The sequence below is a fragment of the Dryobates pubescens genome, chromosome 35 (assembly GCF_014839835.1).
Source record: "Dryobates pubescens isolate bDryPub1 chromosome 35, bDryPub1.pri, whole genome shotgun sequence".
NCBI classification, from domain to species: Eukaryota; Metazoa; Chordata; class Aves; order Piciformes; family Picidae; genus Dryobates; species Dryobates pubescens.
The window spans coordinates 7,089,658-7,114,323 of NC_071646.1; the positions used below are offsets into that span (position 1 = coordinate 7,089,658).

General features: G+C 60.4%; 1 protein-coding gene across 1 annotated transcript in view; it reads left to right on the forward strand.

The window, feature by feature from the left end:
- The window catches only part of IGFN1 (immunoglobulin like and fibronectin type III domain containing 1), a 46,911-nt gene that overhangs the window by 13,953 nt on the left and 8,292 nt on the right, over positions 1–24,666 (forward strand). Inside the window, exons 9-20 of the mRNA XM_054176314.1 lie at positions 1,420–1,591; positions 2,732–3,004; positions 4,423–4,854; positions 5,347–9,051; positions 11,247–11,371; positions 12,735–12,876; positions 15,875–16,171; positions 17,202–17,501; positions 19,882–20,055; positions 21,078–21,206; positions 23,470–23,772; positions 24,038–24,126. Of these exons, the coding sequence (XP_054032289.1) occupies positions 1,420–1,591; positions 2,732–3,004; positions 4,423–4,854; positions 5,347–9,051; positions 11,247–11,371; positions 12,735–12,876; positions 15,875–16,171; positions 17,202–17,501; positions 19,882–20,055; positions 21,078–21,206; positions 23,470–23,772; positions 24,038–24,126 (6,141 nt within the window). The remainder of the gene's footprint in view (positions 1–1,419; positions 1,592–2,731; positions 3,005–4,422; positions 4,855–5,346; positions 9,052–11,246; positions 11,372–12,734; positions 12,877–15,874; positions 16,172–17,201; positions 17,502–19,881; positions 20,056–21,077; positions 21,207–23,469; positions 23,773–24,037; positions 24,127–24,666) is intronic.

Here is a 24,666-nt window from a genome sequence, read left to right on the forward strand (position 1 = left end):
TGAGAGCAAATAACCTGCTCTGAGCTGTCTGCCCTGTGCTGGTTAGGGAGGAGTGTTGGTGTGGGCCCAGGTTCAGGCAGTCTTTGCTGGTGAGGGGATCCAAGCACAGAGCAAGCAGTCAGCTGCTGACATCCTTTTTGGCTTCAAGGGTAAGAGGACATTCAGAGAATCAGAGAATGGGTTGGGTAGGTAAAGCCCTCTAAGATCACCCAGTCCAACATCTCCCCAACCCCACCATGGCCACCAAACCATGGTCCCAAGTGCCATGGGGGCAAGTTGATTCCCATAAGGTAGGGCAGGGAAGAGGCAGCAGCTGCAGGACAGTTATTTCAGGGCTGAATCTAAAAGGCCACTTTGTCTGGGGATGAGACCCTCCCCCTCTTCTGCTTGCCCTGCAGTTCCCTTCCTCTGCCAGTGTGCAGTCACAGAATGACAGAATTGTCCTGGCTGGCCAAGCCCTCTGAGCTCCCCCAGGCCAACTCCAACCCAACCCCCCCATGGCCACAGAACCCTGGCCCCAGCTGCCATGGCCACAGCTTGCTGCAACCCCTCCAGCCATGGGCAACCTGTTCCACTGTCTCCCCACCCTCACAGCCAAGAACTTCTTCCTGATCTGCAGTCTCAATCTCCCCTCCTCAAGCTTTAGTTCACTGCAGAGGAGGTCAGGTTAGCTCCGTGAGCTCCTGAGTCCAGTGCAGGACACGGTGTCTGTGGAGCCCCATGACAGAGAAGGTAACCCAGAGGTGTCTGAGGTGGACTTGCTTGTTCTCCAGCTGTGGGTGCTAAAATGGAAGCAAAGAAGGTTCTGGGTCTCCCAAGCCCCTGAGCTGGCTGCTCAGCTCCCGAGCCTCAGGAGAGCCAGCGAGGTGCTGCTGCTCGGCTGCCTCCGAGCGGCTGAAGCTCTGCGCCGCGCAGGGCTCCGCTGTCCATGGTGCTGCCTGCGTGCGAGCCCTGTCCGCCTGCTGCTGTCCTCGGCAAGGGAGAGCAGGACCTCGCTGATGTCCCTCGCTGCTCTCTGCAGCTCCCTGAGAGGAGGCTGCAGCCGGGGGGAGGCTGGGCTCTGCTCCCCAGGCTCAGGGGATAGAGAGGAACTGGCCTGGAATTGTGCCAGGGGAGGCTGGGGTTGGAGAGGAGGCAAAATGTCTTTGCTGGAGGAGTGGTCAGGGCCTGGCAGAGGCTGCCCAGGGAGGTGGTGGAGTCCCCATGGCTGGAGGGGTTGCAGCAAGCTGTGGCCACGGCACTTGGGGCCAGGGTTTGGTGGCCATGGAGGGGTTGGGGTGGGCCTGGGTGATCTCAGAGGCCTTTGCCAAGCCAAACAACTCCACCACCATGACAGCAACAAAGTGGCTGCACACAGGTGGGGCCTGGCCTGAGTGAAGCACCCTGCACCAGCCTGCAAGATTTCCTTTCTCTTGCCAGGATGGTGAGAGGCTGAGGTATGGCACAGGGGATGAGTACAGGAAGCACTGCCTGAGGCAGGTGGGGAAGAGATACAACTTCATCATCCACGATGTGCAGCCGGAGGACGCAGGCCTGTACCAGGTGCGGGTGGAGGACGTGCCGGTGTTCTCCACCGAGCTGGATGCCGAAGGTAAGCAGCTGCTGAGGGTGCCTGGGGTGCAGCTGCAGCTGGCAACTAGAGTGCCTGGAGTGCAGCTGCAGCTGCTGAGGGGTGCCTGGAGTGCAGCTGCAGCTGCTGAGGGTGCCTGGGGTGCAGCTGCAGCTGCTGAGGGGTGCCTGGGGTGCAGCTGCAGCTGGCAACTGGAGTGCCTGGAGTGCAGCTGCAGCTGCTGAGGGGTGCCTGGGGTGCAGCTGCAGCTGCTGAGGGGTGCCTGGGGTGCAGCTGCAGCTGGCAACTGGAGTGCCTGGGGTGCAGCTGCAGCTGCTGAGGGGTGCCTGGGGTGCAGCTGCAGCTGCTGAGAGGTGCCTGGAGTGCAGCTGCAGCTGGCAACTGGAGTGCCTGATGCAGAGCTTAGTCTAGGGGCACCAGCAAAGCCCAGCAGCACAGCCTGGTGCCTCCAGCAGAGGTCTGTGCTGCCAAGGGAGGATCCTGGTGTGACAGGAGGAAAGGAGCAGAGGGTCTGGTGTGAGGCTGAGCTGCTGTGCTGTGGGGGTTGTGCCTGCAGTCCAAAGCACCAGGCCCTGGTGCCAGTTTGGCTCTGACTTGTGGATGGCGGTGAGCAAATTCCTTCTTACCCCATGCTTGAGTTTCCCTTTGTAAACTCAGAGCAGTAACTGGCAGTAACTATCCACTGGAGAGAGCAATCACAGGCCTTGTACCTTTCCTTTTCCTTTTCCTTTTCCTTTTCCTTTTCCTTTTCCTTTTCCTTTTCCTTTTCCTTTTCCTTTTCCTTTTCCTTTTCCTTTTCCTTTTCCTTTTCCTTTTCCTTTTCTTCTCCTCCTCCTTCTCCTCCTCCTTCTCCTCCTCCTTCTCCTCCTCCTTCTCCTCCTCCTTCTCCTCCTCCTTCTCCTCCTCCTTCTCCTCCTCCTTCTCCTCCTCCTTCTCCTCCTCCTTCTCCTCCTCCTTCTCCTTTTATTTTTTCTTTTCTTTTTAATTTTCCTTTTCTTTTTTCCCTTTCCCTTTTTCTCTCTCCCTCTCCCTCTCCCTCTCCCTTCTCCCTTTCATTCTTCCTTTCTTTTCCCCCTTCCCCTTACTCCTACCTCCCTTCCCTCTTTTCCCCTTCCCCTTTCCCCCTCCCTTTCCCCTTCCCCCTGGCTGTTTCCCTTGCAGCCATCCCTGTGAGCTTCAAGCAGGGGCTCAGTGACCTGCGCTGCCCGGAGGGGGAGGAAGCTGCCTTCGAGTGCACCCTGCGCATCCCCTGCCACGACGCCGTGTGGCTGCACAAGAGCCACCAGCTGGAGCCCAGTGACAAGCACCAGATCTCTGTGAGCCCTGATGGGCTGAGCCACAGGCTGCTCATCAGGAGCCTGGGGCCCTCTGACAACGGCATGTACACAGTCAGCACCGGGCACTGCTCCTCCAGCGCCTGGCTCCTCGTGGAGTGTAAGTGCCCCCGGGGTGGTGCCTGAGCAGAATGCTCTCCTGACTGCCTGGTGCCTCACCAAGGGCATTCTGGGCTCAGAGCTGGCTTGTGGAGCCTCTGGGGCCTCGAGGGTAGTTTGAAAAGTGAAGGTCTGGTTGACCCTCTCTCTGCAGATGAAGGTCTGGTTGACCCTCTCTCTGCAGGTGAAGGTCTGGTTGGACCCTCTCTTCTGCTCAGGTGAAGCTCTGGTTAGGCTCTTTCTCCTCTGCAGATTAAGGTCTGGTTAGGCCCTCTCTCTTCTTCAGATGAAGGCCTGGTTAGACTCTCTCTCTTCTGCAGATAAAGCTCTGGTCAGACCTCTCTCCTCTGCAGATGAAGCTCTGGTCAGACCTCTCCTGTTCAGATAAAGCTCTGGTCAGACCTCTTTCCTCTGCAGATGAAGCTCTGGTCAGACCTCTCCTGTTCAGATGAAGCTCTGGTCAGACCTCTCTGCAGATGAAGCTCTGGTCAGACCTCTCTCCTCTGCAGATGAAGCTCTGGTCAGACCTCTCCTGTTCAGATGAAGCTCTGGTCAGACCTCTCTGCAGATGAAGCTCTGGTCAGACCTCTCCTGTTCAGATTAAGGTCTGGTCAGACTTCTCTCCCCTGCAGAAGAAGCTCTGGTCAGACCTCTCTCCCCTGCAGATGAAGCTCTGGTCAGACCTCTCCTGTTCAGATGAAGTTCTGGTCAGACCTCTCCTGTTCAGATAAAGCTCTGGTCAGACCTCTCTCCTCTGCAGATGAAGCTCTGGTCAGACCTCTCCTGTTCAGATGAAGCTCTGGTCAGACCTCTCTCCTCTGCAGGTGAAGCTCTGGTCAGACCTCTCCTGTTCAGATTAAGGTCTGGTCAGACCTCTCTGCAGATGAAGCTCTGGTCAGACTTCTCTCCCCTGCAGAAGCAGCTCTGGTCAGACCTCTTCTGTTCAGATAAAGCTCTGGTCAGACTTCTCTCCCCTGCAGAAGAAGCTCTGGTCAGGCCTCTCTCCCCTGCAGAAGCAGCTCTGGTCAGACCTCTTCTGTTCAGATAAAGCTCTGGTCAGACTTCTCTCCCCTGCAGAAGAAGCTCTGGTCAGGCCTCTCTCCCCTGCAGAAGAAGCTCTGGTCAGACCTCTCTCCCCTGCAGATGAGGCTCTGGTTAGGTTCTCCTCCTTCTGCAGATGTTTGCTTTAGCCCCAGGAAATGTCAAACTCCCTGACTGTGACACTGAAAGGCCTCAGGGCTAGAGCTGAGTTTAGACTCATTCAAAGATCCCTTTCTGTGCCCCAGCATGACAAGCAGCCAGTGCTGAGATGTTCTCTGAGGTTGCTGATGAGCTACTGATTGTTCTTTTTGTTTTCATTCTTCTCTTCTCCTGGCAATGACCCCTGGGAACTGCCATCTCCTCCAATCACCAACGCAGACGCCAAAGGCAAGGGGAGGCAGGGTGAGGGAGGTGAAAGAGAGGGACCTCAGGGGATGAAGGAAGCAGCACCAGATACAGCTGGCCCCAAGAAGCCTCGACACAGCCAATATGCTGCTGCTGAAGAGGAGCTGATGGACACTGGGGTGCAAAGAGGAGGCTGGTCCCGAGGTGGTCAAGGAGACAGGCAAGGATACAGCCAAGGATACAGCCAAGGGCACTCTGTTGATGCTGATGGGAGCCAAACACTTTGGGGAAAGGAGAGGCTCCGTGCAGCCAGCAGGGAGGGCAGGGGGGGACTGGGGCAGCTCTCTGGGGCAGACCTAGATGGAGACTTGGAGATGAATGATGGGAGCAGCTTTGGCCTGGAGGGTCTGAAAGGCAAAAGTGGCTTAAGGCCTGCCCACGGCAGGGCTGCTGTGGCAGGCACTGGTGATGGGTTAGGCTCTGTGGGTGGCAGAGGTGGTGGTGGTGGTGTGCTGGGTGCTGCTGGCACTGGCATGGATGTTGGAGAAGGAGTGGGCTTGCAGCAAGAGCAGGGAGCTATATTAGGTGATACAGCTTCCAGAGGTGGCTTTGGGGGTGCTGGGTGGTTAGGTGCTGCAGATGGAAGTGCTGGGATAGATGGAGTAGAGCCTGGTTCAAGTGGAGTGGGGGGAGGGAAGGGTGATCTGTTCAGTGGGACTGGGCTAGGGGCTGGAGCTAGGAAGAATGCTGCAGGTACTGAGGTTGAAGGGGGGTTGAGGTCCCTCCATGGCAAGGGTGGGCTGCCAGCTGCAGGGGACATGAATGGGGCAAGCATGAATGGAGAAGGACATGCAGGGCCCCAGGGCAGGGATGGCCTGGCACGGCCTGGCACTGCTCAGCTAGCTCAGGCAGGAAGGTCTGCCCTGCTCTATGGCCCAGGTGGGCTTCCAGCTGCAGGTGGAGCTGTGCCTGGGGTGGGTGGCAGCTCTGCAGGGGAGATGGAGGCTCTCTATGGTCCTGATGGTTGGCCAGCTGGAGCAGGTGCTGGAGGTGCTGGAGCTCCCTATGGGAAGGATGGGCTCCCAGCTGGAGCTCCCTATGGGAAGGATGGGCTCCTTGCTGGAGCAGGTGCTGGAGGTGCTGGAGCTCCCTATGGGAAGGATGGGCTCCTTGCTGGAGCAGGTGCTGGAGGTGCTGGAGCTCCCTATGGGAAGGATGGGCTCCTTGCTGGAGCAGGTGCTGGAGGTGCTGGAGCTCCCTATGGGAAGGATGGGCTCCTTGCTGGAGCAGGTGCTGGAGGTGCTGGAGCTCCCTATGGGAAGGATGGGCTCCCTGCTGGAGCAGGTGCTGGAGGTGCTGGAGCTCCCTATGGGAAGGATGGGCTCCCTGCTAGAGCAGGTGCTGGAGATGCTGGTGTAGCTGGGGCATGGGCAGCTGGAGCTCCCTATGGGAAGGATGGGCTCCCAGCTGGAGCTCCCTATGGGAAGGATGGGCTCCCAGCTGGAGCAGGTGCTGGAGGTGCTGGTGTAGCTGGGGCAGGTGGGGTTGGGTCTCCCTATGGGAAGGATGGGCTCCTCACTAGAGCTGGTATTGGTGCTGGTGCAGGGGCAGTTGGGTCTCCCTATGGAAAGGATGGGTTCCCAGCTGGAGGGGGATTTGGTGGTGCTGGGGCAGGGGGAGTTGGGTCTCCCTATGGAAAGGAAGGTGTCCCAGCTGGAGGGGGATTTGGTGGTGCTGGTGTAGCTGGTGCAGGGGCAGTTGGGTTTCCATATGGAAAAGATGGACTTCCCCAAGCTGGAGCTGGTGTTGGTGGAGCAGGGGGAGCTGGATTTCCATATGGAAAAGGACTTCTCCAAGCTGCAGCTGGTGCTGGTGGGGCAGGGGGAGTTGGGTTTCCATATGGAAAGGATGGGCTCCCAACTGGTGCTGGTGGTGCTGGTGGGGCAGGGGGAGTTGGGTTTCCATATGGAAAGGATGGGCTCCCAACTGGTGCTGGTGGTGCTGGTGGGGCAGGGGGAGTTGGGTTTCCATATGGAAAGGATGGGCTCCCAGCTGGTGCTGGTGGTGCTGGTGGGGCAGGGGGAGTTGGGTTTCCATATGGAAAGGATGGGCTCCCAACTGGTGCTGCTGGTGCTGGTGGGGCAGGGGGAGTTGGGTTTCCATATGGAAAAGATGGACTTCTCCAAGCTGGAGCTGGTGCTGGTGGTGCTGGTGCAGGGGGAGCTGGGTTTCCATATGGAAAGGATGGGATCCCAGCTGGAGCAGGTGCTGGTGCAGGGGGAGCTGGGTTTCCATATGGAAAGGATGGGCTCCCAGCTGGTGCTGCTGGTGCTGGTGCAGCAGGGGGAGCTGGATCTCTTTATGGGCAGGATGGGCTCCCAGCTGGAGGGGGAATTGGTGCTGGTGGTGCAGGGGCAGTTGGGGCTCCCTATGGACAGCATGGAGCTGGTGGTGCTGGGGTGGCTGCTGCAGGGGCAGCTGGGTTCCCATATGGCAAGGATGGGCTTCTCCAAGCTGGAGCTGGTGCTGGTGGAGCTGCAGTTGGTGGGGTTGGAGGTGTTGAATCTCCCTATGGAAAGGATGGGCTGGCAGCTGGAGCTGGGGCAGGGGCACTTGGGTCTCCCTATGGACAGGATGGGCTCCAGGCTGGAGCTGGTGTCGGTGCTGCTGGGGCAGGAGGAGTAGGATCTCCTTATGGAAGGGATGGACTGCCAGCTGGAGCTGGGGGTGCTGGGGCAGGAGGAGTTGGATCTCCCTATGGACAGGGTGGTGTCCCACTTGGAGCTGGTGGTGCAGCAGCTGCTGGTGGTGGTGCAGGAGGAGTTGGGTCAGTCTATGGACAGGCTGGGCTGCCAGCTGGTGTTGGTGGTGCAGGTGTTGGTGGTGCAGGGGGAGTTGGATCTCCCTATGGGAAGGATGGGCTCCCAGCTGGTGTTGGTGGTGCTGGTGCAGGTGTTGGTGGTGCAGGAGGAGTTGGGTCAGTCTATGGGAAGGATGGGCTCCCAGCTGGTGTTGGTGGTGCTGGTGCAGGTGTTGGTGGTGCAGGGGGAGTTGGGTCAGTCTATGGGAAGGATGGGCTCCCAGCTGGTGTTGGTGGTGCTGGTGCAGGTGTTGGTGGTGCAGGGGGAGTTGGGTCAGCCTATGGACAGGCTGGGCTCCCAGATGGTGTTGGTGGTGCTGCTGTTGGTGGTGCAGGAGTTGGGTCAGCCTATGGACAGGGTGGGCTCCCAGCTGGTGTTGGTGGTGCTGCTGTTGGTGGTGCAGAGGGAGTTGGATCTCCCTATGGGAAGGATGGGCTCCCAGCTGGTGTTGGTGGTGCTGGTGCAGGTGTTGGTGGTGCAGAGGGAGTTGGATCTCCTTATGGGAAGGATGGGCTCCCAGCTGGTGTTGGTGGTGCTGGTGCAGGTGTTGGTGGTGCAGAGGGAGTTGGATCTCCTTATGGGAAGGATGTGCTCCCAGCTGGTGTTGGTGGTGCTGGTGCAGGTGTTGGTGGTGCAGAGGGAGTTGGATCTCCCTATGGGAAGGATGGGCTCCCAGCTGGTGTTGGTGGTGCTGGTGCAGGTGTTGGTGGTGCAGAGGGAGTTGGATCTCCCTATGGGAAGGATGGGCTCCCAGCTGGAGCTGGTGGTGCTGCTGCTGTTGGTGGTGCAGGAGGAGTTGGGTCAGCCTATGGACAGGCTGGGCTGCCAGCTGGAGCTGGTGGTGCTGGTGCAGGTGTTGGTGGTACAGGGGGAGTTGGATCTCCCTGTGGACAGGCTGGGCTCCCAGCTGGAGCTGGTGGTGCTGGTGCAGGGGCAATTGGTAAAGAAGGTCTTCCAGTGGGAATGGGAAGTGGAGCTGGTGCTGGTGCAGATGGCTTTGGTGGGTCTGGATCTGCATATGGGAAGGATGGTGTCCCAGCTGGGCTTGGAGCTGCTGGTGCAGGAGGAGTAGGGTTTCACCCTGGAAGGGATGGTGCTGGTGCAGGAGGAGCAGCATCTCCCTATGGGAAGGATGGGCTTCCAGGTGGGGCTGTGGCTGGGGCTGGTGGTTTGCCCTTGGGAGGTGAGGGAGCTGTGGGATCTCCCCAGGGCAGGGACGCTGTGCTGAGCAGAGCCCAAGGGTACAGAGGTGGAGCAGCAGCAGATGGCTTCTCCTCCGAGGGTGCTGGTGCTGGTGGCTCTGCAGTGCAGGGTGCTGGGTCCCTGTATGGCCAGGAGAGAGGGGCAGCTGGAGCCAGGGCTGGGGAGGGAGGAGCTGGCAGGCTGGGAGGCGATGCAGCCCGTGGGCTGGAGGCACGGCCTGGGGAGCCTGCAGGAGGGGAAAGCAGAAAGGGTCTCAGAGGATCAGGGAACAGAGGTTCCTCTGGAGATGCACTTCCAGGTCAAGGAGATGCCAAGGGTGAGGGAAGAGATTTAGGAGAGCCAGGCTCCCTCTCTGGCAAGAGCTCTGCCCCTGGGGGGACAGGGAGCAAATCCCAGGACAGAGCTGGCTGGGGGAAGCATTCAGGTTGGTTTGGCCAAGGTCCACCGAGCACTGGGCAGGGGCCAGATCTGTATGGGGGCCCTCCTTCAACACACCAGAGGAAGCAGGAACCTGACCTGGATATGGAACCCAAGGATTACTCCAAGGGTTTGGAGACTGTGGAAAAGAGAAAACTTCCCCACGTGGCTGAGGTGAAAGGTAGGTCCCAGCTGATGGCTTCTGCACTGCTGCTCCTCTGCTGCTCCCACTCCTAACCCTGGAGACAAACTGAATCCCATGGGCTGGGCTCAGGCAGCCACAGGATCTGCCCAGTGCTCAGCAAGAGCTAAAGGCTGGGGGGCAAGAGGCTGGGGCCAGACTCTGCTCAGGGGTGCCCAGGGACAGGCCAAAGGGCAAGGGGCACAAAGTGGCACCTGAGAGGGCATGGAGAAGAGTGTGGCCAGCAGGACAAGAGAGGTTCTGCTGCCACTCTGCTCTGCCCCAGCCAGGCCACAGCTGCAGCCCTGGGGCCAGCTCTGGGCTCCCCAGCTCAGGAGGGACAGAGAAGTGCTGCAGAGAGCCCAGGGGAGGCTGGGAAGCTGCTGAGGGGCCTGGAGCAGCTCTGGCAGGAGCTGAGAGCCCTGGGGCTGAGAGCCTGCAGCAGAGCAGCCCCAGAGGGCAGCTGAGCAATGCTCAGCAAGAGCTAAAGGAGCTGTGGGGGGCAAGAGGCTGGGGCCAGGCTCTGCTGAGTGCTGCCCAGGGCCAGGCCAAGGGGCAAGGGGCACAGAGTGGCAGGCAGGAGGTTGGAGCTGAGCAGGAGGAGAAAGTTGTTTGGGGTGAGGCTGCTGGAGCCTGGAGCAGGCTGCCCAGAGAGGTTGTGGAGTCTGCTGGGGTGGAGAGCTTCCAACCCCCCCTGGGCACTGTGCCCCTGGGCAAGCTGCTGGGGGAGCCCTGCTGGGGCAGGGGCTGGAGTGGGTGAGCTCTGCTGGGGGAGCCCTGCTGGGGCAGGGGCTGGAGTGGGTGAGCTCTGCTAGGGGAGCCCTGCTGGGGCAGGGTGGGTTGGACTGGATGAGCTCCAGAGGTCCAACCCAACCATGCTGGGATCTGGGGATGCTGTAGGAACTTTGGTATCCCACAATCCAGTCCCATTTCTACCACTGCTTTGCTGTTTGACCTGACACAATTGGCTCAGATCAAGCTGCCTTAGAGTGGCAGAATGGAAGGGAAATCATAGAATCCCAGCATGGTTTGAGCTGGGAGAGACCTTCAAGATCATCCAGCTCCAGCCCCCTGCCATGGGCAGGGACACCTCCCCCCAGCACAGCTTGCTCAGGGCCTCATCCAGCCTGGTCCTCAACACCTCCAGGCAGGGCACAGCCACAGCCTCCCTGGGCAGCCTGTGCCAGAGTCTCCCCAGCCTGACTCTCCACAATCTCTTCCTCCTCTCCAGTCTCAATCTGCCCTGCTCTAGTTTCAAACCATAACAGCCACCTGCTGACCTGCTGAGCAGTTGGAAAGTCTCAAGGCAAAGCAAACATAAACCTAACTAAAAATAGGAAAGTATAATGCACAGAAGTGGAGATGAGGACAGTGATGAGGGGGGTAATGGAGGAGGAAGTGGGAAGGGAAGGAGGAAGGCTCCATGGAGACCTCATATTGCCCTTCCATTACCTGAAAGAGCAAGCTGGGGAGGGGCTTTGGACAAGGGCTGGGAGGGACAGGATGAGCAACAATGGTTTTGAGCTGGGAGAGGGGAGACTGAGAGTGGAGAGGAGGAAGAGATTGTGGAGAGTGAGGCTGGGGAGACTCTGGCACAGGCTGCCCAGGGAGGCTGTGGCTGTGCCCTGCCTGGAGGTGTTCAGGACCAGGCTGGATGAGGCCTGGAGCAAGCTGTGCTGGGGGGAGGTGTCCCTGCCCATGGCAGGGGCTTGGAGCTGGCTGAGCTCTGAGCTCCCTTCCAACTGAAGCCATCCTAGGAGGCCATGAAGGCAGGGAGCAGAGCACGGTGCCCTGGGGCTGTCTGGGGCAGGCTTTGGGGCAGCTCTGGGGAGTGCAGGGGGGAGGGAGGATGAAGTTTTGTGGAGCCACAGCCTGGGTTTCCCCAGTGGCTGCAGTGGGAGCCAAGACAATTAGCAGGGACTTAAAATAGCAAAGGCTGTGGCTGGGTGCTGCGGTTTGTGCCGGAGCCGCTGCCCGGCAGGAGGCTGTCAGGAGCAGGCTGAGCGCAGGCCAGCTGGCTCCTCCTGCCGCCCCGGGAGGGGATGCCAGCTGGCCCGCAGCTGTGCCACCAGAGGCTGTCAGCACTGCAGCCCATCTCCCTGCAGAGCTCCTGCTCCCACCTGGTGCCACCTGCAGCCCTCCCTCTGTGGCCCAGGGCTGACATCTGCCCCACGCTTTCTCCTCTGCACCCTCAGCGCTGCGCTGCTACATCAACAAGCAGCTGCTCAACGTCAGCGTCCTGAAGGGGGAATCGGCAGAGCTGTCCTGCACTGTCAGTAAAGAGGATGTGACTGGCACCTGGTACAAGGATGGGCTCAAGGTAGGTGTCCTCTAGCTGCTCTTCCCCTTGGCTAGCAATGCTCTGCTCTCTGCCTCTCCCTGGGACCTGCTGCCCTGTCAAGGTGGCCTTCCCTCTGCCAGCGGTCGCAGTGTGGCCCTGGAAGGATGCTGCAGGAACCTGTGGATGATGAAATCCTTCCTAGAACCCCAGCAAGGCTTCTCCAGCCTCCTGCTTCAGGGCATTTCCAGTCTTAGAGTCATAGAAGCACAGAATTGTTTTGGCTGGAGAAGACCTCTACGGTCATCCAGTCCAACCTTCAACCCAGCCCCACCAGTACCTGAAGGGGACCTGCTCAGGTGGGGCTGCTTCCAAGGGCTTGCAGGGATGGGACAAGGAGCAATGCTTTGAAACTGCAGCAGGGCAGAGTTAGGTTGGGCATCAGGAGGAAGTTCTGCACAGGGAGGCTGGGGAGAGCCTGGCCCAGGCTGCCCAGGGAGGTGGTGGAGGCTCCATCCCTGGAGACATTCAAGATTAGACTCCATGTGGCCCTGAGCAGCCTGCTCCAGTTGGAGATGGAATGGGATGGAATGGAATGGAATGGAATGGAATGGAATGGAATGGAATGGAATGGAATGGGATGGGATGGGATGGGATGGGATGGGATGGGATGGGATGGGATGGAACAGAATAGAATAGAATAGACCAGACCAGGTTGGAAGAGACTTTCAAGATCATTGAGTCCAACCTATCACCCAGCACCACCTAATCGACTAACCCATGGCACCCAGCACCCCAGCAAGTCTCCTCCTGAGCACCTCCAGGCATGGGGACTCCACCACCTCCCTGGGCAGCACATCCCCAGGGCCAATCTCTCTGGCTGGGAAGAATTTCTTCCTCACCTCCAGCCTCCTGGCACAGCTTGAGACTGTGTCCTCCTGTTCTGGTGCTGCTTGTCTGGGAGAAGAGCCCAACCCTCACCTGGCTCCAACCTCCCTTCAGGGAGTTGCAGAGAGCAAGAAGGTCTCCCCTGAGCCTCCTCTCCTGCAGGCTAAGCAACCCCAGCTCCCTGCCTGCAGGGGGCTTGGACAAGATGACCTTGGAGGGTCCCTTCTAAACCTGAGGCAGGCTGTGGTGCTGGGAATCCTTGTCATTAGCTGTGTGTCCATTCCAGTCCCTGTCTGCCCACATTCAGTTTGGTTGCTTCCCTTCCCTTCCCCCCTTCCCTTCCCCCCTTCCCTTCCCCCCTTCCCTTCCCCCCTTCCCTTTCCCCCCTTCCCTTTCCCCCCTTCCCTTCCCCCCTTCCCTTCCCCCCTTCCCTTCCCCCCTTCCCTTCCCCCCTTCCCTTCCCCCTTTCCCTTCCCCCTTTCCCTTTTCAAAGTGTGTCTCTGTGTTTGCCTTGTAGCTGACCAGCATGGATGGAGTCACCTTTGAGAAGAAAGGGCTGGTCCACAAGCTGGTGATTAACAAAGCAGCAGACATCCATGCTGGGAAGTACAGGTTCCAAGGAGGAGATGTGAAAACTGAAGCTTATGTTTTTGTGGAAGGTGAGCAGATCCCAAGTGAGCAGATCCCAAAATGAGCAGATCCCAAATGTGCAGACCCCAAAATGTGCAGATCCAAACTGCCCCTGCAGCCTGCTAGCCCCACACTGCTTTAGACAGAACAGGTCCAACCCCAACCCAACCCCACCATGGCCACCAAGCCCTGGCCCCAGCTGCCATGGCCACAGCTTGCTGCAACCCCTCCAGCCATGGGGACTCCACCACCTCCCTGGGCAGCCTCTGCCAGGCCCTGACCACTCCTCCAGCAAAGACATTTTGCCTCCTCTCCAACCTCAGCCTCCCCTGGCGCAATCCCAGGCCAGTTCCTCTCCTTCTGTCCCCTGAGCCTGGGGAGCAGAGCCCAACCCCCCCTGGCTGCAGCCTCCTCTCAGGGAGCTGCAGAGAGCAATGAGGTCAGAGAGCCCTCTGCTCCTCCTGGCCCTGCTCTGGACACCTTCCAGCCCCTCCAGAGCCTTCCTGGCACAGAGGCTCCAGAGCTGGCCCCAGAGCTGCAGCTGTGGGCTCAGCAGAGTGGAGCAGAGGGGCAGAATCCCCTCCCTGCCCTGCTGGCCACACTTCTCTTAGAAATCACAGAACCACAGAATTAACCAGGTTGGAAAAGACCTTTGAGATCACCAAGTCCAACCTATCACCCAACACTGTCTAATCACCTAAACCATGTCACCAAGGGCCTCAGCCAGGCTCTTCTTAAACCCCTCCAGGGATGGGGACTCCACCACCTCCCTGGGCAGCACATCCCCAGGGCCAATCTCTCTTGCTGGGAAGAATTTCTTCCTCACATCCAGCCCAAACTTCCAGCCAATCCCCTGGCACAGCTTGAGACTGTGTCCTCTCCTCCTGTCACTGCTTGCCTGGAGAAGAGCCCTACCCCCAGCTGGCTGCAACCTCCCTTCAGGGAGTTGGAGATGGCAATTAGGTCTCCCCTGAGCCTCCTCTTCTCCAGGCTAAACAGCCCCTCTTGCTGCAGCCCAGGCTCTGCTTGGCTCTCTGGGCTGCAAGTGCACACTGCTGGCTCCTGTTGAGCTTCTCCTCCACCAGCACCCCCAAGGCCTCTCCTTCAGGGCTGCTCTCAAGCCAGTCCCTGCCCAGCCTGTATCAGCATCCCCAAGGCCTCTCCTTCAGGGCTGCTCTCAAGTCAGTCCCTACCCAGCCTGTATCAGCACCCCCAAGGCCTTTCCTTCAGGGCTGCTCTCAAGTCAGTCCCTGCCCAGCCTGTATCAGCATCCCCAAGGCCTCTCCTTCAGGGCCAGTCCATACCCAGCCTGTATCAGCATCCCCAAGGCCTCTCCTTCAGGGCCAGTCCCTACCCAGCCTGTATCAGCATCCCCAAGGCCTCTCCTTCAGGGCCAGTCCCTACCCAGCCTGTATCAGCATCCCCAAGGCCTCTCCTTCAGGGCCAGTCCATACCCAGCCTGTATCAGCATCCCCAAGGCCTCTCCTTCAGGGCCAGTCCATACCCAGCCTGTATCAGCATCCCCAAGGCCTCTCCTTCAGGGCCAGTCCCTGCCCAGCCTGTATCAGCATCCCCAAGGCCTTTCCTTCAGGGCCAGTCCCTACCCAGCCTGTATCAGCATCCCCAAGGCCTCTCCTTCAGGGCCAGTCCCTGCCCAGCCTGTATCAGCATCCCCAAGGCCTTTCCTTCAGGGCCAGTCCCTGCCCAGCCTGTATCAGCATCCCCAAGGCCTCTCCTTCAGGGCTGCTCTCAAGTCAGTCCCTACCCAGCCTGTATCAGCATCCCCAAGGCCTGTCCTTCAGGGCCAGTCCCTACCCAGCCTGTATCAGCATCCCCAAGGCCTTTCCTTCAGGGCTGCTCTCAAGTCAGTCCCTACCCAGCCTGTATCAGCATCCCCAAGGCCTCTCCTTCAGGGCCAGTCCCTACCCAGCCTGTATCAGCACCCCCAAGGCCTCTCCTTCAGGGCCAGTCCCTGCCCAGCCTGTATCAGCATCCCCAAGGCCTCTCCTTCAGGGCCAGTCCCTGCCCAGCCTGTATCAGCATCCCCAAGGCCTCTCCTTCAGGGCTGCTCTCAAGTCAGTCCCTACCCAGCCTGTATCAGCATCCCCAAGGCCTTTCCTTCAGGGCCAGTCCCTACCCAGCCTGTATCAGCATCCCCAAGGCCTTTCCTTCAGGGCTGCTCTCAAGTCAGTCCCTACCCAGCCTGTATCAGCATCCCCAAGGCCTCTCCTTCAGGGCCAGTCCCTACCCAGCCTGTATCAGCACCCCCAAGGCCTCTCCTTCAGGGCCAGTCCCTGCCCAGCCTGTATCAGCATCCCCAAGGCCTCTCCTTCAGGGCCAGTCCCTGCCCAGCCTGTATCAGCATCCCCAAGGCCTCTCCTTCAGGGCTGCTCTCAAGTCAGTCCCTACCCAGCGTGTATCAGCACCCCCAAGGCCTTTCCTTCAGGGCCAGTCCCTGCCCAGCCTGTATCAGCATCCCCAAGGCCTCTCCTTCAGGGCCAGTCCCTACCCAGCCTGTATCAGCACCCCCAAGGCCTCTCCTTCAGGGCTGCTCTCAAGTCAGTCCCTGCCCAGCCTGTATCAGCATCCCCAAGGCCTCTCCTTCAGGGCCAGTCCATACCCAGCCTGTATCAGCATCCCCAAGGCCTCTCCTTCAGGGCCAGTCCCTACCCAGCCTGTATCAGCATCCCCCAAGGCCTCTCCTTCAGGGCCAGTCCCTGCCCAGCCTGTATCAGCATCCCCAAGGCCTCTCCTTCAGGGCCAGTCCCTACCCAGCCTGTATCAGCATCCCCAAGGCCTCTCCTTCAGGGCCAGTCCCTGCCCAGCCTGTATCAGCATCCCCAAGGCCTCTCCTTCAGGGCCAGTCCCTGCCCAGCCTGTATCAGCATCCCCAAGGCCTCTCCTTCAGGGCCAGTCCCTGCCCAGCCTGTATCGGTGCCGATTGCCCCAGCCCAGCAGCAGGACCTTGCACTTGGCCTCGTTGAACCTCCTGGGGCAGCCTCTAATGCTCTTGTATCACCTGCTCAGATCCCCCACAGGTGGACAAAGTCCTCCTGAAGACCCTGAGCAGCGTTCCCACCGTGGCCAAGGCTGGGCAGGGTGTGAAGCTCAAGCTGCCCTTTGAGGGTCGCCTGCCCATCAGAGCCTCCTGGCTGAAGGACAGGATGGAGCTGGCCGACGACACCAGGATGCGCCTGGACACCACAGACACCTGCACCGTGCTCTCCATCCCCAGCTGCCAGAGGAAAGACTCTGGGGACTACAAAGTCAGGCTGAAGAATGACAGCGGGGTCCTGGAGATCGACCTAAAGCTGCTGGTCGTAGGTGAGAGCCCCAGAACCTGCCTGTGGCCGCCAGGGAGCCAGGAAGGCTGGGGAGGACCTCTCGGCTCATGGAGTCCAAGCTTTGACTTCCCCCTGCCCAGCCCCACAGCCACACAGGCTTGGAACAGCTCCAGGAGCAGGGGTTCCACAGCCTCCCTGCAGCCTGCCCCAGTGCTGAGCCACTCTTGCAGCGAGGAAATTGCTCTTCAGCTCCCACCTAAACGTCCCCTGGTGCGACCTGAGGCAGAGACATTTTGCCTCCTCTCCAACCTCAGCCTCCCCTGGCACAATTCCAGGGCAGATCCTCTCCTTCCATCACCTGAGCCTGGGGAGCAGAGCCCAACCCCCCCCTGGCTGCAGCCTCCTCTCAGGGAGCTGCAGAGAGCAATGAGGTCTCCCTCAGCCTCCTCTGCTCCAGGCTCAACCCCCCCCAGCTCCCTCAGCTGCTCCTCCCCAGCCCTCTTCTCCAGCCCCTTCCCCTGCTCTGTTGCCCTCCTCTGGACCTGCTCCAGCCCTCAATGTCCTTGGAGTGAGGGCCCAGAAGGGAACCCAGCACTCAAGCTGTGGCCTCAGCAGTGCCCAGCACAGAGGCACAGTCCCTGCCCTGCCCCTGCTGCCCACCCTGGATGAGACCAAGCACAGAAGGCAAGTCTGAAATGGGTGATCAGGGCCCAATTCAGCCCTGCCAGAAGCAGCTCTGCTCTTTGGGGAGAGCAGAAGTGGTGCTGTGCTCTCCCTTAAAGCAAGCTGAGCTGGTGCAGTGCTCCTGGGACCTCTTGGCCCATGGAGGGAGGGCCTGGCTTCCTCCCCACCCCCATCATCAAAAACTGGGAAGAAGTTTAGTGGAGCCAGACTCACAGCCTAGAGCTGGTTGGAAGAGACCTCCAAGACCACCCAGGCCAACCTCCCAGTGCCCACCCAGCCAGGCAGCCAGGGGGGCACCAGGACAGAGCCTCCCAGCTGCTGAGCCGGAGCAGGGGCACCCCTGGGGCTGGGGCCAGCTGACTGTCTGTCTGTGCTCCTCCTTCCAGACAAGCCACAGCCCCCTGAGGGCCCTCTGAAGGTCGTGGAGAGCTCTGCAGACAGCATCAGCATCCAGTGGAAGCCCCCCAGGGACGACGGAGGCAAACCGCTGCTGCGCTACCTGGTGGAGAGGCAGCAGGGGGGCAGGAACGAGTGGGAGGCCTTGGGAGAAAGCCCCAGGACCAGTACCACCTTCACCACCACCAGAGTGGAAGAAGACATGAGCTACTACTTCAGGGTGAGGGCTGTGAATGCTGAGGGAGCCAGCGAGGCCCTGGAGTCAGGGGAGGTGAAGGCAGCTGGCAAAGGTAAGGAAGAGCTTCTCACAGCCCCCTGCTCAGGCCACACCTGGAGCCCTGTGGCCAGTTCTGGGCTCCTCAGGTTAAGAAGGACTTTGAGGTGCTGGAAGGTGTCCAGAGAAGGGCAATGAGGCTGGGGAGGGGTCTGGAGGAGAGGCTGAGGGAGCTGGGGTTGCTGAGCCTGCAGGAGAGGAGGCTCAGGGGAGACCTTCTTGCTCTCTGCAACTCCCTGCAAGGAGGTTGGAGCCAGGTGGGGGTTGGGCTCTTCTCCCAGGCAAGCAGCAGCAGAACAAGAGGACACAGTCTCAAGCTGTGCCAGGGGAGGTTTGGGCTGGAGGGGAGAAGAAAGTTCTTTACTGAGAGAGTCGTTGGCCCTTAGGATGTGCAGCCCAGGGAGGTGGTGGAGTCCCCATCCCTGGAGGTGTTCAAGAGGGGATTGGATGTGGCACTTGGAGCCAGGGTTTAACTGTCAGGAGGTGCTGGGTGGTAGCTTGGACCTGATGATCTCTGAGGTCTTTTCCAGCCTGGTTGATTCTGTGAGATTCATTCTCAGAGCTGGCATCACAGAGAACTTGATGCATTTTGGGTGCTGCTAGAGATCTACCTCCTGAGCCATCTGTGAAGGCTTCACACAGACCTGGGCAGAGTGCACAGCAAGAGAAGAAAGTTCACTGTGGGCTTTGGGGATGCTGATTGAGCTGGGCTTAGCTTCTCAGCCCTGTTCCATTCTGAACTGCAGAGCAGGTTTCATGGGGAAGTGCAACAGGCACTGAGATCAGCTGCAGGGCTGTGTCCAGCTGAGGGACCTCCAACACAGGAGGGATGTGGACCTGCTGTAGAGGCTCCAGAGGAGGCCACAAAGATGCTCAGAGGGCTGCAGAACCTCCCCTGTGGGGCCAGGCTGGGAGAGCTGGGGCTGCTCAGCCTGCAGAAGAGAAGGCTCCAGGGAGACCTCAGAGCTGCACTTCAGTATCTGAAGGGGACCTACAGGCAGGCTGGGCAGGGACTGTTCCCTAGGGCTGTGACAGCACAGGGGGCAGTGGTTTCAAACTGGAGCAGGGCAGGCTTAGGTTGGACAGCAGGAGGAAGCTCTGCTCAGTGAGGCTGGGGAGGCACTGGAAGAGGCTGCCCAGGGCAGTTCCTCAGCAAACCTGTGGGTGACACCAAGCAGTGTGATGTGCTGGGGGGAAGGGATGCATCCAGAGTGACCTGGACAGGCTGGGGAGGGGAGTCCAAGCCCAAGCACAAATCCAGGCTGGCTGAGCAGCAGATTGAGAGCAGCCCTGCAGAGATGGAGGTGCTGGTGGGAGAGCAGCTTGGCATGAGCTGGCCACAGGCACTGGCAGCACTAAGAGTCACCTCTGAGCTGGCTGCACCTCAAGCAGGGAGAGCAGCAGCACAGGGAGGGGCTTCTGCCCCTCTGCTCTGCTCAGACCTCCTCTGCAAGCTGCACAGCCCCAGCCCCCTCAGCCTGTGCTCACAGCAGAGCTGCTCCAGCCCTGGCAGCATCTCTGTGGCCTCTCTCCAGCAGCTCTGTGTCCTTCTCCTGCTGGGGACAGCAGCGCTGGAGGCAGGACTGGAGGTGAGGTCTGAGCAGAGCCCAGGGGCAGGATCCCCTCTGCTGCCCTCTGCCCACCCTGCAGCCCAGGACATGCTCTGAAGAAAACAAAAAAGCAATAAAAAAATCACACTCATGGAATGAGAGAATGGCCTGGGATGAAGGCACCCCTGAAGGTCATCTCATCCAACCCTCTCTGCAGCAAGCAGGGCTCTACCTGCTGCTCATGAAACTCTGCTCTCCTTCTAGCACAGCAGGGCCAGGGAGGGGATTCTGCCCCTCTGCTCCACTCTGCTGAGACCACAGCTGCAGCTCTGGGGCCAGCTCTGGAGCCTCTGTGCCAGGAAGGCTCTGGAGGGGCTGGAAGGTGCCCAGAGCAGGGCCAGGAGGAGGAGCAGAGGGCTGGAGCTGCTCTGCCCTGCAGACAGCCTGAGAGAGTTGGGGTTGTGCAGGCTGGAGAGGAGAAGGCTCCCAGGAGACCTCCTTGTGGCCTTCCAGGAGCTGCAGGGGGCTGCAGGAAAGCTGGGGAGGGACTTTGGAGGGGGTCAGGGAGGGATAGGACTGGGGGGGATGGAGCAGAACTAGAAGTGGGGAGCTGGAGATTGGCTGTGAGGAAGAAGTTGTTGGCCAGGAGGGTGGTGAGAGCCTGGCACAGGCTGCCCAGGGAGGTGGTGGAAGCCTCCTGCCTGGAGGTGTTTGCAGCCAGGCTGGAGGTGGCTGTGAGCAACCTGCTGTGGTGTGAGGTGTCCCTGCCCATGGCAGGGGGTTTGGAGCTGGCTGAGCCTTGAGCTCCCTTCCAGCCCTGAGAGCTCTGTGGTTGTATGGCTCCAGCCTCCCCTGGTGCCCCTGAGCCCCCGGAGATTGTCGGTGCCACCAAGGACAGCGTCACCATCGCCTGGCGGGCGCCGCGGCAGGCCGGCAGCTCCGGCATCCTGGGCTACATGGTGCAGAAGCGCAAGAAGGGAACCATCACCTGGCTGCCAGTCAACACTGGGCCCCTGCCAGGTAAGTGCCCTAAAGCCTGGAGCTGCCTGGAGCAGCCTGGAGCAGCCTGGAGCACCTGCAGCAGGCAAGAAGGTTCAGGAGCTGCTCAGGGTCTCAGAGCTTTTCACCTCTTCACTTCCCGAGCTGCTGACTGGCCCCAGGGGAGCCAGGGGACCTCTGCCTGAGGTTTTGTCCTCAGAGGCTGAGGGCAGCACTGTGGGGGTTGTTTGCCTGCACTTCAGTAAAGCCACCAAGATGCTCAGAGGGTTGCAGAGCCTCCCCTGTGGGGCCAGGCTGGGAGAGCTGGGGCTGTGCAGCCTGGAGAAGGCTCCAGGGAGAGCTCAGAGCAGCCCTCCAGGACCTGAAGGGCTCCAGGAGAGCTGGGGAGGGACTTGGGCCAAGGGCTGGGAGGGACAGGAGGAGGAACAATGGCTTTGAGCTGGGAGAGGGGAGACTGAGAGTGGAGAGGAGGAAGAGATTGTGGAGAATGAGGCTGGGGAGACTCTGGCACAGGCTGCCCAGGGAGGCTGTGGCTGTGCCCTGCCTGGAGGTGCTCAGGACCAGGCTGGATGAGGCCCTGAGCAAGCTGTGCTGGTGGGAGGTGTCCCTGCCCATGGCAGGGGTTGGAGCTGGATGATCCAGGCTCTGTTCAGTGACAGCCCATGACAGCAGAAGTGGCAGCTGGTGGAAGCTGCAGCAGAGGAGCTTCCAGGGGAACAAAATGCAACTCATTTCCCCTGTGAGGGTGCTGGAGCCTGGGGCAGGCTGCCCACAGAGGCTGTGGAGCCTCCCTCTCTGCAGGCAGTCAAAACCCAGCTGGCTGTGCTCCTGTGTGACCTACTCTAGGTGGTCCTGCTCCATCGGGGGGGGGGGTTGGAGCTGATGCTCTTCCCAGGTCCCTTCCAGCCCCCAGCACTCTGTGGCTCTCTGACCTTCAAGGTCCTTTCCAACCCGACCCACTCTGAGCCTGTGGTGCTCAGTCCCCAGCTCTCCCTGTCCTGCCTGGGGGACAGCTGCAGCAGCCTCTGCTTTTCTTCCTGCAGACAAGAAGATGACAGTGCCCAAGCTGAAGCAGGGCCTGCAGTACGAGTTCCGGGTGGCAGCTGTCAATGCTGCTGGCCTGGGGGATGCCAGCGCCCCCTCCCAGCCAGCCTGCCCCAGGGATGCCTCCAGTAAGTGCCCTGCACACCCCCTCTGGCCTGGCACACAGAGCTGGGGGCAGGCTGCTGGCCATGCTTTGCTGTTCAGCCTGGAGAAGAGCCTCCCAGGAGACCTCCTTGTGGCCTTCAGGGAGCTGGGGATGTTCAGTGTGGGGAGGAGAAGGCTCCCAGGAGACCTCATTGTGGCCTCCCAGGAGCTGCAGGGGGCTGCAGGAAAGCTGGGGAGGGACTTTGGAGGGGGTCAGGGAGGGACAGGACTGGAGGGGATGGAGCAGAACTAGAAGTGGGGAGATGGAGATTGGCTGTGAGGAAGAAGTTGTTGGCCAGGAGGGTGGTGAGAGCCTGGCACAGGCTGCCCAGGGAGGTGGTGGAAGCCTCCTGCCTGGAGGTGTTTGCAGCCAGGCTGGAGGTGGCTGTGAGCAACCTGCTGTGGTGTGAGGTGTCCCTGCCCGTGGCAGGGGCTTGGAGCTGGCTGAGCCTGGAGCTCCCTTCCAGCCCTGCCAGCTCTGTGGTTCTCTGGCTCTGTAAGTGAAGACAAGGATCATGAAGCCAAGCTGGGAGGAGCTGCTGACCTCTTGTCAGGCTGTGCTGCCATCCAGCATGACCTGGACAGGCTGCAGAGCTGGGGGAGGGCAATGGAATCCAGCAAGGACAAGGGTAGAGTCCTGCCTCTGGGGAAGGCCAACCCCATGAAGCAGCACAGGCTGGGGGCTGCTCTGTTGGAGAGCAGCTCTGAGGAGTGCTGCTAGCCAGCAGGATGCCCATGGGCCAGCAGTGTGCTCTTGTGGCCAAGAGGGTAAATGGCTAACCCCCTGCTCTGCCCTAGTGATGCCACATCTAGGATAGTTGGTCCAGTTCTGGGGACTCCAGCTCCAGCAGGACAATGACTGAAGAGAGTCCAGCCCAGGGCCTCTGAGCTGCTGAGGGGACTGAGACATCCCTGACAGGAGGAGAGGCTGAGAGCTGGGGCTGGAGAGGCTGAGAGCTGGGGCTGGAGGGGCTGAGAGCTGGGGCTGGAGGGGCTGAGAGCTGGGGCTGAGAGCTGGGGCTGGAGAGGCTGAGGGCTGGGGCTGGAGAGGCTGAGGGCTGGGGCTGGAGGGGCTGAGAGCTGGGGCTGGAGAGGCTGAGAGCTGGGGCTGGAGAGGCTGAGGGCTGGGGCTGGAGGGGCTGAGAGCTGGGGCTGGAGAGGCTGAGAGCTGGGGCTGGAGAGGCTGGGGGCTGGAGAGGCTGAGAGCTGGGGCTGGAGAGGCTGGGGGCTGGAGAGGCTGAGAGCTGGGGCTGGAGGGGCTGAGAGCTGGGGCTGGAGGGGCTGAGAGCTGGGGCTGGAGGGGCTGAGAGCTGGGGCTGAGAGCTGGGGCTGGAGGGGCTGAGAGCTGGGGCTGGAGAGGCTGAGGGCTGGAGAGGCTGAGAGCTGGGGCTGGAGAGGCTGAGAGCTGGGGCTGGAGGGGCTGAGGGCTGGGGCTGGAGGGGCTGAGGGCTGGGGCTGGAGAGGCTGAGAGCTGGGGCTGGAGGGGCTGAGGGCTGGGGCTGGAGGGGCTGAGAGCTGGGGCTGGACAGCCTGGAGAGGAGCAGGCTGAGTGGGATCTGATCCCTGCTTGCAGATACCTGAGGGGTGGGTGTCAGGGGGATGGGGCCAGGCTCTGCTCAGTGGTGCCCAGGGACAGGGCAGGGGGCAGTGAGCACAAACCTGAACACAGGAAGTTCCTTCCAAACATGAGGAGGAACTTCTGCTCTCTGAGGGTGGCAGAGCCCTGGAGCAGGTTGTGGAGTCTCCTTCCCTGGAGCCTTCCCAGCCCCTCCTGGATGTGTTCTGTGTGCCCTTCCCTGGGTGCTCCTGCCCTGGCAGGGGCTTGGAGTGGATCATCTCCAGAGGTCTCTTCCAACCCCTCCCATGCTGTGACTCTCTACTTGGGGACTGTTTCATGGCTGAGGATCTGCTCTCAGCAGGAGGCAGCTGTGGAAGGCCTTCCTGTGTGATACCTCAGGCAGCAGGAGCTGTGCAGGAGCTGTGTGGAGAAGTGCTCAGGATGGGCTGTGGACCCCTTTGGGAGTGTTGCAGGCAGCCCTGCATGGCTGACAGGAGCAAGGAGCTGGATTCAGCTCTGAGGAGCTGGGGCAAGGTGGAGGCCAGGCAGCAGTGTGGGGATCCAGTGCACTGCAAGAGTGTCAGAGACCTCAGAGAGTGACTGAAAAGGGGGGACAGAAACCTTAGGTAGGGGGAAAGAAAAGAGCTCAAAGAGCTTAAATCAATCTTCAATCAAACTTCCCTTTTCAGAGCCCCCAGGCCCAGTGCAGGAGCTGAGGGTGAGCAGCAGTGACAGCAGCAGTGTCACCTTGACCTGGAAGAGACCTGAAGGGATGGATGGGAAGGATGTGAAGGGCTATGAGGTGGAGATGAGGTCTTCCAAGAGCCACAGCTGGACCAAATGCAATGCTCTGCCCCTGGAGCTGACCACCTACACCCTCAAAGGCCTCCAAGCCACCAAGACCTACTGCCTGCGTGTGAGAGCCCTCGGTGAGGGTGGCCCAGGGGAAGCTGTGGAGCTGGAAGCCTGTGTTGGAGATGCCCCTCCTGAGGGTAAGTGTGGGGGGCTGGAGTTTCCCCCCCAACAGCAGCTTTCCAGCCAGACCAACCCAGCTGGAAGCAAAGGAAGCTGTGTTTACAGGCAGACCAGCTCTGCCACCCAGTTCAGTGCCAGCTGCAGGCTGACTGCAGTCCCAGTGCCCTCTTTTCCCCACAGCTGCAGAGTGGCTGCAGGGCAGGCAGGGGCAAGCCCTGTGTGGGGCTCTGCCAGCCATGGTGGCACTGCTCAGCTCCTTGCTGTAACCCCTGCCTTCTCCAGTTCCTCCCAGGCTGCTGATTGATGGCACACTGAAGAGCACCCTGGTTGTAAGAGCAGGGAACACCATCAAGGTGAAGATTCCCTTTGAGGTGAGTGCCCAGAGCTGTCTGTCTCAGTGCCCAGTGGCCTCACAGCGCTGCCAGGGGCCAGGGGTGGAAGCTGAGCTGTTGCTTTCCTGCATGGAATTTGCTTTACAAGCCCTGGGCAGATCCTGTACCCTGTGCTGTGCTCATGTTCTGCATAGGCATAGAATCATTAAGGCTGGAAAGGACCTCTGAGAGCATCCAGGCCAGCAACAACCCAACCCCCCATGGCCACCAAACCCTGGCCCCAGGTGCCATGGCCACAGCTTGCTGCAACCCCTCCAGCCATGGGGACTCCACCACCTCCCTGGGCAGCCTCTGCCAGGCCCTGACCACTCCTCCAGCAAAGACATTTTGCCTCCTCTCCAACCTCAGCCTCCTCTGGCACAATTCCAGGCCAGGTCCTCTCCTTCTGTCCCCTGAGCCTGGGGAGCAGAGCCCAACCCCCCCCTGGCTGCAGCCTCCTCTCAGGGAGCTGCAGAGAGCAATGAGGTCTCCCTCAGCCTCCTCTGCTCCAGGCTCAAACCCCCCCCCCCCCCCCCAGCT